The following is a 16723-nucleotide window of genomic DNA, read 5'->3' on the forward strand; positions in this document are numbered from 1 at the left end:
TTTGCCTCATGCAGCGCAACACATCTCCTTTGAATAGAGTTGATCAAGCTGTTGATTGTGGCCTGTAGAATGTTGTCCCAATCCTCTTCAATGGCTGGATATTGGCGGGAACTGGAACACACTGTCGTACACGTTGATCCAGCGCATCCCAAACATTCTCAATGGGTGACATGTCTAGTTAGTATGCAGGCCATGGAAGAACTGGGAAATGTTCAGCTTCCAGGAATTGTGTACAGATCCTTGCGACATGGGGCCGTGCATTATCATGCTGAAACATGAGCTGATGGCGGCGGATGAATGGCACGACAATGGGCTTCGGGATCTCATCACGGTATCTCTGTGCATTCAAATTGCCATAGATAAAATGCAATTGTGTTCGTTGTCCGAAGCTTATGAATGCCCATACCCCCACCGCCAGCATTGGGTACGCTGTTCACAACGTTGACACCAGCAAACCGCTCGCCCACACGACGAGTTTCATCCACAAAGAGCACACTTCTCCAGTGTGCCAGTGGCCATTGAAGATGAGCATTTGCCCACTGATGTCGGTTACGACGACGAACTGCAGTCAGGTCAAGATCCTGGTGAGGACGACGAGCATGCAGATGAGCTTCCCTGAGACATATCTGACAGTTTGTGCAGAAAGTCTTCAGTTGTGCAATGTGGTGGTCCTGGGCTGGCGTGGTAACACGTGGTCTGCGGTTGTGAGGCCGGTTGGACGTACTGCCAGCTTCTCTAAAATGACGTTAGAGGCGGCTTATGGTAGAGAAATAAACAGAGCAACAGCTCTGGTGGAAAATCCTGCAATCAGCATGCCAATTGCACGCTCCCTCAAAACTTGAGACATCTGTGGCATTGTGTTGTGTGACAAAACTGCACATTTTAGAGTGGCCTTTTATTGTCCGCAGCACAAGGCACACCTGTGTAATGATCATGCTGTTTAATCAGCTTCTTGATATACCACACCTGTCAGGTGGATGGATTATCTTGGAAAATGAGAAATGCTCACTAACGGGGATTTGTGCACAAAATTTGAGAGAAATCTGCTTTTTGTGCGTATGAAAATGTTCTAGGATCTTTTATTTCAGCTTCTGAAACATGGGACCAACACTTTACATGTTGCATTTATATTTTTGTTCAGTATAGTTGATGATCCCTGTGCTAAAGTGTCATTCCGATCCTGGCAGATATGTTGATTTTTATTTGATTGATAAAATATTTAAAAACTGTGCCTAAATAAATTACATTAACAGAAATTATTTAATTAATTTCCATTATTTTTATCATTTTCCAAAACTTTTCCAGGCCTGGAAAACAACATTTTAAAATTCCATTACTTTTCCAGGAATTTCAGGACCGTACGAACGCTGATAGATAATTTGTTGTATTACTTTTAAGGCACAGTTGAATGAGCATAATATATTTTATTTTACTGGACTGATGGCCTGCATCTGATGGTCAGTCTGAGGGGAGAGAGGGAGCAGCGGTGAGGATGCCTCTCACCCGACTCAAAGTCCCTCCTCTCTCCCTCCATCTGCTGAGAAAAAGGGACAGCCTTCAGCTAATGGCGAAAATCAAGTCGTACTGCATTATTTCTGCCTCATGCACCAATTAATGCTGTTAATCCTATGACCAGAGAAAGTTAAATAGTCCTCGATATTAAAAAAGACACAAGCCGCTAATAATAACAATGCAAGCTTATCGAAACACTCATTCATTGCAGCTACAGTGCTGGTTGTAGCGTGAGTGGACGTGGGGAGAACGGGAATTTTATGGCTCATACAAGTCTTGAACAGTGTTAGCAGTGCTCAATAACAACTTAAACATTAACTTACTCATAAAAACAGCAGCTCTTTCCTGTATTCTTTGAGTCTCTCTCTTGTCACGGTTTTAAACGTTTTTAAAATCTCAAAGTATCAACTTTGCTGTGCATTCGAGGCTTCTTTTTACAGTCTATACTGCGCAGACACCGTGATCTGATCTATCTGATTGGCCAGCGTTAGGCCTATAGGTGCACTTGATTTGCTCTCTGGGCCTGCCAGGTAGGCGGAGTTCTACCTTCAGACACATGAAATGGTTCAAAATGGGAACACTTTTGCCTTCCCGGGGACAGGGCCACAGAATCTAGTGCACCTACCGCCAACATCACAAAACAAACAAAAATAACATAGGAACGCAAGGTTTACCACAGTGTCAAACTGACACGTTTTCATTTTCGCCAAAAACTACTTTATATTGAAGGAGTGTTTGACGGCCTGCACATTCTGCGCGAGACAAATGTGTTAGGTTTTATTTTTCTCATAATTGGATCTGTATGAGAGGACTACCTTGGAAGGAATGCATTGATGTAGATTGTTTCACTTGGCAAGCTGTGATTAATGTGAGGAGCTGTTTTAGGGAGTAAGGGGAGATAAGCAAAGTACTAGACCTCACTGCCTCTTTGTATTCTGTGAAACTGTCCTTGAACATGGAGTACAGTGGGAGGATGTCTTTCTGGGTGCTGGCTCTGCAGGTTATTATCATAGCAACCAAGCCTGGCAACAACTGGAATGCCAAGGAGTTGAGACCAACCCCCGCGCCAACGGATTGGCTGAAATGGAGTCTGGACCACACTCAGTCCTTTGCTCTGGTTGGCCAACAGAAGAAGTGAAGGCTTTCTGTCAGGGTATTTGAGAAAGAATCTGAAAACAGATTCTTAGTTCTCTGTCGGCCCTGCGTGGTTTGACAGTGAGCCCGTATACGAACCTTCATACTTATCATACAATACATTTTGCATATAATAAATTAAGCTTGGATTGAAGATCTCTTGATTCTTATTCCAATACCAGATTTGAATTACGCAATCTCGACAATTGGTGACCTCCGACTGTGATCTGGTGGCGGAACTTCGCTGGAATTCACCCAGCCTATTGGACATCACTGTCATCGAACTGTGTTTCACAAATTGCCCGGGCTTTTAAAAAGGTAAGCAAAACACCTATTGTAATATAACTGAAGTTTTGCACATTGGCTTTATCCAAATTAATTTTGTGAAGCACCTGTTTGATGTAAGTGAACCCTATTGTACTATAAATAACGATTACAGTATACTATTTCGATTTCATAATATACTATGCAAATGTTTGATAAATGTGAGGGTTAAAAGCCATGGTATATTGAGTATTGTTCCACAGAAGAGCGGTTCTGGGAAAATACTGAAATCCCCAGACTAGGTACCACCAGGGGTGGGCTGGGGATATAGGGAATTATTGGATAAAAAGTGTGTACGCTATTTGTCACTATATTCCATAAAAAGCTATTGTCATTGTATCAGTCTAGGCTGAATATAATTGGGAACATAGACTAATGAATCTATTGTCATTGTATCAGTCTGGGCTGGATATAATTGGGAACATAGTCTGGATATAGTTAGGATCATAGGACAGCACTCGAGTGTGTACGCTATTTGTCACTATATTCTATAAAAATCTATTGTCATTGTATCGGTCTGGGATGGATATAATTGGGAACATAGTTTGAATATAGTTGGGATCATAGGACAGCACTCCTAAAAACTTAGAAGACAGTATAAATCGCCATTTGTCGTTGTCCGGGACAACTGGGAACATGGGTAGATACTGCAAATTAGTAGAGAGTATTAACTTATTGTCTTTGCACCAATAGGGTGAAATGGGAACATAAGTGAGATACTGCAAATTAGTAGAGAGTATTAACTTATTGTCTTTGCACCAATAGGGTGCAAATGGGAACATAAGTGAGATACTGCAAATTAGTAGAGAGTATTAACTTATTGTCTTTGCACCAATAGGGTGCAAATGGGAACATAAGTGAGATACTGCAAATTAGTAGAGAGTATTAACTTATTGTCTTTGCACCAATAGGGTGCAAATGGGAACATAAGTGAGATACTGCAAATTAGTAGAGAGTATTAACTTATTGTCTTTGCACCAATAGGGTGCAAATGGGAACATAAGTGAGATACTGCAAATTAGGAGAGAGTATAAACTTATTGTCTTTGCACCAATAGGGTGTAAATGGGAACATAAGAAATAGAGTAGGTTAAACGAAAGGGGTAAGGGCGTGGCAACGTACCTATTGTTGGTACTTTAAAAGTTAGACAGTGCGAGTGTTGTCGTATGCATGAGAGTGTGAATGACAAACCTGTATACTTTGTTAGAAAACTAATTGGAAGTTAAAACGTCTGTGGCTGTCCAAACTGTGTAATTTGGGGATAACTGTTGGGTTCGTGATTGTTTAAACCATATAACCCATCAATAACAATTGGGAACATAAAGCTAAAGTGATTAATTGTGTGACTGAACTGGTTTTGAATAGTTGTGTTGAAACAATTTGGTTTATTATTTGATTCAGTGTTTGATGTTTGACATAGCATAATACTGGTTCTAGGTGTTTGGGTTGAAGCTTTTTGGTTTATTATTTGATTTAACGTTTAATGTTTGACCCTGCAAAATACTGGTTAAACAATTAGACTGAAATAATTCGGTTTATCGTTGAAATATAAATATGCACCAACTTTAACTAATTAGGTGGGAATGATTTGTTTTAAATAAATAGACTAAAATACTTTAAATAACGGCAGAATATTTGGAACACTAAAACGAAAAACAGCTCTTCTCAAAAGCTGAAGAGAGAGTTGCGAGGGGAGGGGCTGGAGAGAGCGAAACTGTGGCTTTTGGAGCGAGGAAAGACTGGAGTTGGCTGGGAACACCACGGGGTGATTATTTGAGAGGTGCCTGTGGGTTTCTGACGAGAGATGTTCTGAACTTGCTCACCCGAGCGTCGTGGGTGAGAAAGTAGAGAATATTTACATTTGCATTTTTGGTGATTTGGCAGACGCTCTTGTCCAGAGCAACTTGCAGGAGCGATTGGGGTTGAGTGCCTTGCTCGAGGGCACATCGGCAGATTTTTCGCCTGGTCGGCTCGGGGATTGTAACCGGTGACCTCTCGGTTGTTGGCGCGGCGCTATTGGTTACTAAACTGCCAGCCGCCCCATATGAGTTTAAGATTGTGGCGTTGTTGGATAATATGATGGCGGATTAATCTGACCATAAGTAATGTTGTTTTAGACGTAATGTATAATATAGTACAAAACAAATAGAGGGTTAAATTGAACTAATTATCATGGTAGAGCTAACATAGTACAGTGAGGGAACTTCATTTTGTGTCAGAGGGTAAGATGAGATCATTAATGGTACTATTAGTGGAAATCTATTTATCATTTCAAGGCATGGAGTAATAATCTGCATTTATGAGTGTAAATTCCACGGCTGATGTGTTGATTGAATGGGTACGATGAGTATTTGGTTTGGTAATGTTGAATGGACTATTTGTAGCGAGCGTGTTTAGGGGTTAAATAGAAAAACTAAATTATACAATAAAGCTACTGCGATTTTCATTTGGTGACGTCACTTGCTCTATGAACTGGAAGTAGTTACTTTGAGAGCATCGCAGATGGTGTGAAGTGACTGGCGATGTCCCTGGTTCGAACACCGGTAGGGACAGTTGATAAAGCTTACGCAGTGGGGCTATATACCTGAAAGGTTGAATTAGATATACTTTTCTAGAATACTTCTATTTAAGCTATGTAAATATGTTATAAGGTTACCATGCGCTCTCTCCGAAGGGGGAGGGTGAGAGACAGTACAGTTCAGATGGTAGGAACATAATTAAATGTATGCTAATCAACGATAGCAAGTATTTGTTTTATTAATTAGGGAGAACAGTTAAATAAATTGAATAGCGAACTGAAATGGTTTAGCTGGGAAATATTTTTTTTTTTGGTACATTTTAGAACGATAATGTATTTTGGTTAAGTGGATGCAAGTGACATTGGCTGTTGTGATGGGGGAATAGCGCCAGCCTGTGGTGGGTTATGGATTTGTTACATAAACTTATATTTTAAACTAAAAGTGATGGAATAGGCTACAATTATGACATTATCAGAAAAAAGACACAATTTAATGTGAAATAGTTATTACAATTATTATTGATAGTTATTACAGTTATTATCATTGATCCAGTAATGATATAAGGATAGTAGAGGAAGGCAGGGGATTTAATCTCATTTAGGGAAGTTATATTAGGAAGAAAATACCATTAGAAGAGGGAACATTTGATGTAACCGTGATTGTATTGGCTAAAAACTCAAATATGACATTTACAGGGGGGACAGGAACAATAGAAGGGGAGAAAGATTTTCCTAGGGGGTTGAATAAATAATTGATAAATGGATCATTTGAGATGAGATCACATGTAGCAGAGTTAGGGTAATCAATTAAATAATCATAGTATACTCGAGGAATTTTGAGTGGTTTAATGGATTAGTTAGGAGGAATTAGAATGATACAAACAATTATTGATGGGTTAAGACTGGGAATATCTATCATGTTTTGTGTGTACTACCATCTTTAGAATATCACTAGGAGAAAGAGATTAGCTCATCTCAGTTAGGCCGTATTTAGGTCATAAAAGTGAACTACCAAATTAAGGCCTGGCTATTTGTGGTTGTTTTTCAAATTGGGTTTTCAAATAAAAAACAACACACCTAGTATGATGTTTATAAAGCCTTGTTGTTTCAATTTTGGGGGGTTTCAGCAGGTCAAGGGTGATAGGTCTTAGAGGAGCACACAGTGAATTTTATGGAGTTTTTTAGCTTTTTGGCTGAGTTTGGGGTATATATGATTTCTTATGAGAATGAATGTCATGAGGATTTAATGAACACTTGGGATAGCTAACATTTATGAAGTATTTAGAATAATGGTAATGTTTAGTATACTATGGGATTAAACAGTTCGTTAAATGATTTCAATTGCCTCTGAACTCTGTTTTAACATTCTGGTGTTATTTTAATCATCCACACTAGTAAATTCTAAAGGCATGAGAGGAGGACTTTAGGATAGTTTATTTTACTAAGTTGAGGGTAATTTATAGTACTGTGAAAATTGTGAAGAAGATTATAATTTGGTAATAATATATTTGATTTGAACCATAAAATAACAGAAGAGAGAGTGGAGGAATGGCAATTGGATAATGAATTACCAATATTAACTAAAGTGATTGTTTAGATAGGTGGTAATATTGACACATGGCCAAATCATGTGTCAAAAGGGGGATGGTTGGATTAAATATTAAATATATACAAAGGAGAGGACAAAATACTTAAAAAAAACAACAAACATATATGATAGTTTATTAACCACACCTGTATGTCAGAGGTTTTGTGCCCCACAGGTGAACTAAAGGAGAAGGTGACCCACTCTATCTAACCAGGAGACTGAAGCAGGCCTGGCGGGAAGGGCCCTACCAAGTACTGCCTTTGCCAGCTGAGAGATCCATCTGGGTGCATGTCACACACTGTAAAAAGGCAAAACCAGCTACACCTGACGAACAAACACAGAGTTAGGAGAAAGATCCGATAACCACAAGGGTCCGGGGGTTGGCTCCTTAACGAAGATTCCCTTACCCTGTCTGATCATCCCTGTGTGAGTTCGATAGAAGGTGAAGCAATGGGTTGGCCTCTGGCATCTGACATGTTCTCAGGGCAAGGGTGGGGATTCACAGGTCTCCCGACGGTAGGTAGCTGTCTGATTGTGGGGGCCATATTCCTAACACGCACGGACCCTCCTGTTTCAGCCAGAAGTAGTAGTTAACCTAACACAAGTTGAAAAGGCATAGGAGACAGCTAGACGTAGGGAAAGGGGAAATTCTAGAGTAAACCTCTCTGAGGGAGGTAGTGAGACCGGGGCTGTGGTAAAGATAGTGCAAAACTATAGACCTGGAGGAAGTAGTACAGGTGGGAACGGGGTATAGAAATCTTAACCTGTGGTTGGAATGGACTCAGTATACGGCAAAAAACTATGTCTAAAGAGGACTGTTTTGCCTGTGGGACAGCCAAACCAGGGTTGACAACTACTCCGTTCCCCTTGACAGGCTTTGACTCTCTGTCAGGTTTATCCTCCATGCAAGCCCGATAACGGGGTCGTCCCGACCTGGGTTGCCTACGTTTGAAGTCTCAGGGGATTCTAATTGTTTTTCTAGGACTAGTAAGATAGGATACAGAGTAGGGCATCTTAGCTCTGCTCCTACACAGAGAATATCACAACTGAAAGAAAACATGACTAATATTTCCTTTTTGTTGCAGTCAGAGGATTATAGGAGCCAAAACCAGGCCCGTGCTGACATCTGATGGTTGTGTGGTGATAACTGATTGTGAACTCACCTACATACGCAAACAATCAAATGTGTCAGAGATTGGTGAGTTGTCACATAGAAAGTAGGACCTCCTCCCGGGAGCCTTTGATGAAAGGATATATATTGATGGGATCCACAATCAGATCGCAGCTGAGTTTGAATCAAGTATTTTCTGATGGTCAACAATTAATAAAAATGTAGATTGGATAAATTATATTTAATATAACCAGCAAAGATTTATAAACCACACTCGTGATGCAATAAAGGGATTAGCTGAGCAGACAGCGGCAACTATCTTAATGACAAAGCAGAATAGAATAGCGTTGGATATGCTTTTGGCTGAGAGGGGCGGGGTTTGTGTTCTGTTTGGATATATGTGTTGTACTTTCATCTCCAACAATATAGCACCGGACGGGCCCGTGACCAAAGCGCTTGAGTGACCATCACCACGCTGGCGAACGAACTGGTTGAGAACTCTGGTATTGATAGCTCCATAAACGGTTGGTTTGATAACATATTTGGTAAATGGAAAACTATTGTTGTGACTATTCTGGGTGAAGTTATAGCTTCTATGGGTATACTTGTTATTTGTGGATGTTGTCTTATTTCCTGGCTGAGTGACTGGTTTGGTGAGTACTCTTCTATGGTGGATACTGGATTTCTGACCCTAGTAATTGTGTTTTTGCTGTTAATGTGTTGTGCTGCTTGCATCGTCCCCTGTCTCAGGAGGTCAGTGGTAGGAGCGGTGCAGGCGTCAGGTATGATGCTGTTGTTACCGGCCCAGGATGATGCGGGTGACTCTGCTACTGACTCTGAGACCAAGCTGGATGATCCATGGTTTGCCTAGTAAAATACATACACGCATTTATTTTCAATTCTTGCTCATTTATTACCTTATGTTTTTACTAACCACTGTGATTGTTTATTCTTCCTGATGTGAAGGTAAAGGATTCCTGGGTGGCTGGTAGCCAACTCAGTACATGTTAGGTGTAGGGGAGGAATAGAGGGTTAAAATTATAATTTTTTATTTTTTATTAACATTAAATGTTGTGATTTCATTTCCATATCCTGTTATTCTTAAGGGTGATTATACTCTGTTTAGAGTGACACCATAAATGGTGTCAAAAGAGGGAATTCAAAAATGTCCCTTTAAAAATCTTTAATCACACCCTAGAGTTTTAATAATCTTGTGTTTTGTGTTCTATTAATCCTGTGTTTTATGCTTTATTAATCAAGTTAGCCATGTGAATGTTTGTCTTTCCTTATGTGATGGTTTGAACTTCTTTTGATGACTGGTAACAGTTTGCAAGTTGGGTGTCGATGGAAGGACTGAAGGACTTTTATTATCAAATTGTCTATTAATAAAAGTGTTTATTTTTGTTTGTATTGTATTTTAATGAGTGACACCCTAGAGGGCGTCAAAAGAGGGAATTGTTAGGTTTTATTTTTCTCATAATTGGATCTGTATGAGAGGACTACCTTGGAAGGAATGCATTGATGTAGATTGTTTCACTTGGCAAGCTGTGATTAATGTGAGGAGCTGTTTTAGGGAGTAAGGGGAGATAAGCAAAGTACTAGACCTCACTGCCTCTTTGTATTCTGTGAAACTGTCCTTGAACATGGAGTACAGTGGGAGGATGTCTTTCTGGGTGCTGGCTCTGCAGGTTATTATCATAGCAACCAAGCCTGGCAACAACTGGAATGCCAAGGAGTTGAGACCAACCCCCGCGCCAACGGATTGGCTGAAATGGAGTCTGGACCACACTCAGTCCTTTGCTCTGGTTGGCCAACAGAAGAAGTGAAGGCTTTCTGTCAGGGTATTTGAGAAAGAATCTGAAAACAGATTCTTAGTTCTCTGTCGGCCCTGCGTGGTTTGACAGTGAGCCCGTATACGAACCTTCATACTTATCATACAATACATTTTGCATATAATAAATTAAGCTTGGATTGAAGATCTCTTGATTCTTATTCCAATACCAGATTTGAATTACGCAATCTCGACAAATGCTAGACCTTATGACGTGTTTCTGCGCATTAGCTTGGTGCTTAGCTAGCCAACATTGCCATGACATCGCCTACAAGCGTGATCGGGGATTTCTATTGGAGAAGCCGTTTCTGCCTATCTTCTTACTGTACTGACTTCTGACGTTGTTGTTTTTATACAGAAATGTTTGGTGATTAAACTAGGAATATGGAAGCCCATTCCCGCCCCAATATTTTTTAAGTATGTCGATACTATCTACAAAATATTTGATACTAAGTCGAAATTTCGAGATACATAAGTCAACATTTTTAGATACCTACTTAACGCCTTTGTGTCAATGTTTTTATATTAAGCCGAATCAAAAGTGTTGGGGCAAACGCTAGCTCACCACACGTTTGCAGGCTGCCAAACTGTGCTAATCTCTGCAACATGGCTAGATGGATATTGCCACAAATGTATATCCTTTATGTATGTTCTACCTTCTCTAAATTTCGAGTTAGTGTCTCGAGATGTTGACTTAGTATCTCGAAATTGAGATACTATAAAAACATTTAAGGATACTATCTCGAAATGTTGACCTATGTAACTATAAATGTTTTTTGGTTGGCGGGAATAGGCTTCCATAATGAATGCCTTGGAGATCTCCTGGTTAGTGACCTCCCGGTTAGTGACCATGGTACACTGGCCTATAGCCTACTGTTCATTTGAAGCATTTCTTTATACATAACGTCGCTTTTTTGTATCAGTTGCAAAGACATTGGCAACTTTGTATTTGTAGTCGTATCAGTTGCAAAGACATCGGCAACTTTGCATTTGTAGGCAACTTTGTTCTGAAGTTATCAGCGGTCACAGAGAGCCAGATCAATCATGTCATTCTATTTTAGGCCAAAAAAAAGCATCTAAACATGCACTTACCTGTTCTACAAGTGGTCTGTGCCTGGTGTAAGATTGGGAGCGTTTTCAAGTGCAATGTTAATAACGATGGTTTTGGGAAACAGCTCGGAGATTTAACGATGCTCCTACAAAGGTTCTAAGGATGAACTTGATGCTTTTGGGAAACCGTTTGTGGTGTGGAAAGTTGGAAACCAAAGAGTTCATCCACAGTTTTTGTTTCATCCTCTATGTGAAAAACGTGTTCGTAGTGACCTGTTCAGTCATAGACCGTATTGATATAGTTTTTTTTATTTCATTTACATTTACGTCATTTAGCAGACGCTCTTATCCAGAGCGACTTACAGTTAGTGAATACATATAGAATTTTTTTATACTGGCCCCCCGTGGGAAACGAACCCACACCCCTGGCGTTGCAAACGCCATGCTCTATCAACTGAGCTACATCCCTGCCGGCCATTCCCTCCCCTACCCTGGACGACGCTGGGTCAATTGTGCGCCGCCCATGAGTCTCCCGGTCGCGGCCGGCTGCGACAGAGCCTGGATTCGAACCAGGCATATATGTTAGCTTTATTATTGATAGATGAGTTTCTGATGAAGTCACACCATAGAGATAGAGGACTCATCTTTGTATCTGTGCCATTATAGCGTCTGTGACAGCATGGGCAGCGCCATTGAGGCATCCAGTTGACAACATTTCAACAATATTTCACACACCATGTTTAATTCATTCAGACATCATGTAAATTATTTGGGCCATTAATTAGATTTTTGGGTGCACATATTTCACAGATTGCCAATACATTCTAAATGTGCTTATTTTTATCAGGACAAATGTGCACCCCAACATTTTATTCATGGCCCAAATAATTAACATTATGTCTGAATTAATTATGACTGAATTAATTAAGCATGTCAAATAAAAAATAATTTTCCTTAATTTGCCAAAATACGTGATACATTTGTTGCAACAAAATAAAAAATGAAGTGTGGAGAAGAGTTGCAACATAGATTATCACTTCTTCCTCTCTGCCTGCAATTGTCGTAAATGCATTCCAAGGCCATAAACTGTCGTGCCACTGCCCCTGATTTTCGGTGTTTGAAACCCGTTCGGTCTCTTCGTACGGCACTAAAGCTGAAGACGGTATGTTCCCCGTGAGCTCAGTTACAAATGCAAAAATATGATCTATAAATTATTTGTGAAGGTAATCGTTGTGATTTAATTGTTTCAGAAACATGCCGGCCAAAGGTCCTCTGCAATCTGTCCAGGTTTTCGGACGCAAAGTGAGTTAACTATCTGAATTTATTCCACGTGTGTTGTTGACCCAACAAACTAACGCTAGCCGGCTAGGTGACGTTAGCTAGCTAGCTCAGCCTTGTTAGCCAACCAGGCCAGAAATATGTATTAGTCCCCCAAAAATCATCCATTACATTTGGAAATGTAAGTGACCGTAGATTTTACAACTTTATTGTTAAACATCTACACGTGCCTTGATTGCAGCCAGGGGCATATTGATATGAATGGCTACAAATGTTGCGGCCTGCTAATAACTACGTTAATCAGTTAACTAATTTTTTGCCGGAAAGCATGTTGTCCAGCTATATCAACGCCAATTGTTAGGTGTAGTAAGGTAGATAGTTCGCTGATTTAGTTGCCAAATATGTGGGAAAAAATTACATTAACTAGAGTTGTGTGTGTTTGATGTTAGCGTCTTTAATCACAGTAGTTGCCATGACTGGCCAATCATCCCTCATGATGTACGTGAGTGTTTGATTAATACATTGGCTGGCTAACTATTGTTGCATATAATACACTGTTCTGTTGCTAAGCAATCATCTGAATGCAATTTTTTTGGGGGGGTGAACATGGTTCAGACATGTTTAAACGTTATGGACCATCTGTTTAGCCACCCCTGTTTCATAGAAAAATGAACACGTAGTTAGAAAACTTAACTAATGGGAGTGAACATTATCTCTTTGCAGAAAACAGCCACCGCTGTTGCTCACTGCAAGAGGGGAAATGGCCTCATCAAAGTGAACGGCAGACCCCTCGAGATGATTGAGCCAGCCACTCTCCAGTACAAGGTGAGTCCTTAAAGACAATTTACATTTACTGTGGGGGAGGGTTGGTCGAAAATAGTGGAGTTGTCAAACTTTTTTTTATTTTTTGGCATTGGGAAGGGTTGTGTGTTTTTTGTATTTAAAAAAGAAGACAAAAATATTTGGCCACGGGATGGTAGTGTGTTTTTTCCCTGGTTTACATTTGCTCTTCTGCTCATATCTTCCCTATATGCTTGAGTTTTGATATCACCCTAATAAAGTTTGAAGGTATGGTGTGGCTATTATTAAGCTTTAGCTACTGCAGGCCTATGAGATGAAGGCAGTGCGCTCCAACTACCAGAGTTACTCATATAATCTAACAATGTAATGCTTATCTTTATGTATTTATTTAAATCGTATTTAAAATTAACAAATAAGCCTCCTTTGCGTCCATCGTAGATGCAGTAGCCATCTGCCATAAATAAATGCATGTCTGTTGTAGTATGCCACCGGCATATCTCTCACTCTGGGGTTAGGCCTAAGTTTCTCTTCCATTAATTAATTAATATATCATACAGTAGATGCCTAAGCCTATAGGCCTATGCATGCAATGCCCTGATACATTTAGTGCTCAAATCTGACAGCTGAATTGTGAGGTGGACAATTATTGTTTTAGGAAAGTAGCCTAAAAATAAATTATGATATAAAGTTTTGCATATGCTACACATCGAAATACAAGGAATGGTGTTTTTATAATTTGTTATAGGCTGTTTTCTCATTTGGCCAATGTCCCTCGTTTATTGATGACGCTGGCTGCGCCAGGTCGGATCTGAATGCATATGGATGTCCAGTAAATTAAAATCTTCCCTGGCATGTTGTACGGTGCCAAATTTTCCTTAAGGAAGATTTGAGAATATTCACATCTGTCGCCAATTCGATGGAAATGTAGCTAGTACGCTAGCCCAGTGTCACTTTGATTATGCCTGCACATCATGGTTCACCAGCAGCCCAAACATCTAAAGAATAAGCTACCAGCCAAACAATACTCATCTGGAGGTTGAGCATTTTTCAGCTCCATTTCTGTAGTGTCTGTATTTATGTAATTGTATATGTATTTATGTACAAAATAGGAAATACGTCTCATCTTTATTGTGCAATCCCGGTCACGTAAATGTTTGATTTTTATGTCAGTAAAAAAAAAAACACAATCAATCCAAACTGTGCAGTGCCCAAATGACTAATTGAAAGCAACATCTGTTACAGCCAAGCCTTCTATACTGGCTAAGCCTACAAGGTAGGCAGGGATGTATTTTCTGTTTGTCGAGATTGACAGTCTTTATTGTGGTGTTGACAACGTAAACCATGATATTGAAGTTCCCAAAGTCAGTATGCTTTGTTTATTGGTTGTGTGGTGCATTGGCACAGAAACCTGTTGGTGGAAAATGTGTTGCATTTATATAATTGTAAATATGGCTCCAAAATGTAGAAAATCTGATTTCCCCCTAGCTGATCATCGTCTGCAGCCGGCTCTGATCGTAGTGTAATGAAACAGGCATGGAGAGTGAGCTCGGCAAACCCCCACCCAACCTTCTGGCCTGTAGACTTGCGTGGCATTGACTGCAACAAAAGCATGCTGAAGTGGCAAAGTTGATATCCACGTTTATAAACACAGGGTTGCAATTGTTATTTGTGGTCCTAAACATTATTTTGCGTTAATTCTATGAGTGGGGGGTTGTTCCATTTATTTTACTGTCAAGGGCAGGGGCATGTGAAAATATTTTTTATGCTAGGTAGGCTGGTGCATTTTATGATGCCTCGAGTTGGACCAGCCCCCCTCCAGTAAATTTCAATCTGTCCCTTAGGAAACCGTTGCTAACTATTTCATGTGTAACATGGCTTCTTACTGAGCTGCTATCAGTTTACTAAGCCCAAGTTCAACATGGGTCTTAATCAGCTAAATGTTTGTGTTTACTTGATGCATGTGTCTGCAGAATATATAGACTGTGCGTCGTTGACAATGTTTCTGTCTGTCGTAGCTGCTGGAGCCAGTGCTGTTGCTGGGCAAGGAGCGTTTTGCCGGAGTTGACATCAGAGTCCGAGTGAAGGGTGGTGGACATGTCGCACAGATCTACGGTAAATTATCATTTTTACAACTGGAAGCTGCTCCACTTATTTACATTTAACCATGTCATTCCAGTAGAAACTGATGAACCGTACTTGACAGAATATGGCCGTTTGTCTTACCCTGTGTCGTCTTCTCCTTGCAGCTATCCGTCAGTCCATCTCCAAAGCCCTGGTCGCATACTACCAGAAATGTAAGAGTCAATAATTTTACTGTGAACACATGCAGAATCTTGTTTTCAATGGAATATTGCCTCTGCTGATAACAATATTTTTTAGTGTTACTTTGGACTAATTTTTGCAGGAGGCAATATTGCCATGTTGGGTTTTCTGCCTTTTGGATGATGGCGGGTGTATGACTGATGCATTTCCATTTGGTCAAGAAAATGGTTCACAATAACTAACCTGACATGTGTTTTTCCCCTCCAGATGTGGATGAGGCCTCCAAGAAGGAGATAAAGGACATCCTGATCCAGTACGATAGGACCCTGCTGGTTGCCGACCCTCGTCGCTGCGAGTCCAAGAAGTTTGGTGGACCTGGAGCCCGTGCCCGCTACCAGAAGTCTTACCGTTAATCTCTCTGTACATTTTTGTGTAATAAAGTTGAGGGAGAAAATATTTCTGGCCTGTCGTTTCTTTAAACCTGCTTGATGTAATAGTTTCATTTAATTACCATCAATGACTACTTTGGAAACAAGCGTTTTAAAGGTACACTGCGATAGGACGTAGATGCAGAAAGTAAACCGCATAGGGGGTCAATTTCTGCAACAACTAAGGGCGTTGAAGCGTGAGGCTCAACTTCTCAGCTGTTTTGGTCCCATGGCTACCACGCTGTGAACGGCATGAAGCGAACCCGTGCAGATAGTGACCTATGAGGGCGATCTTGCAACTCGCTCCTCAATGTCTATGGTGCTACTCGTGGCAATGCCATATTATTGAGTCTACCTTTTAATAGTTTAGAGCTATCCTCTGGGTTCACATTGTACATTTTGTATGTCTTTCACCCAAATAAATTACATTAATTGGTAGGCTAGACATGGGTTGTTGAAGTGGCTCAAATGTGAAGAAGCATTATAGCAGGTGTATGTTGTGCTAGCTTCAGTTGATTTTCTCCTGCTCAACAGCTTTGCAGAGCACCAATACATTTCAGATTATTAATCATTTGGCTTTACAGCCCTAGATTGTTGCTCCTCAATGAGTATTTGACCTCTACATGCTTTTGCTACAACTATATTTTTTAATGGTATTTCAGAACTAAAGCCACCAAATGAAAACCCAATGAACTTCAGCATCAATTCTAATTTATTGGTCACATACACATTTTTTGCAGATGTTATTGCGGGTGTAGTGAAACGCTTGTATCACTTCTAGTCTCTACCCACATCTGCCATGGGGCACCATGAGCATCACTCTATGCAAGCTTCTTTCTGTCATCACACGTGAATACCTACAGTGGACCATGAGTGATCCTTGCAG

General features: G+C 40.3%; 1 protein-coding gene across 2 annotated transcripts; it reads left to right on the plus strand.

The window, feature by feature from the left end:
• The first annotated feature begins 12183 nt into the window (after window positions 1-12183).
• On the plus strand, window positions 12184-15865 carry LOC311129544 (small ribosomal subunit protein uS9). Of its 2 annotated transcripts, none has more exons than XM_084161849.1 (6): window positions 12184-12230; window positions 12319-12370; window positions 13070-13171; window positions 15163-15259; window positions 15394-15441; window positions 15677-15865. In XM_084161849.1, the coding sequence occupies exons 2-6, from the start codon at window positions 12323-12325 to the stop codon at window positions 15820-15822; spliced, it is 441 nt and encodes a 146-aa protein (XP_084017975.1). In that variant the 5' UTR covers window positions 12184-12230; window positions 12319-12322; the 3' UTR covers window positions 15823-15865. The 2 variants fall into 2 exon arrangements, with proteins under 2 accessions (XP_084017975.1, XP_084017976.1); XM_084161850.1 differs by having other exon boundaries at window positions 12222-12241.
• The last annotated feature ends 858 nt before the right edge of the window (window positions 15866-16723 follow it).

Source organism: Coregonus lavaretus (assembly GCF_964263955.1).
Source record: "Coregonus lavaretus genome assembly, chromosome: 5".
NCBI classification, from domain to species: Eukaryota; Metazoa; Chordata; class Actinopteri; order Salmoniformes; family Salmonidae; genus Coregonus; species Coregonus lavaretus.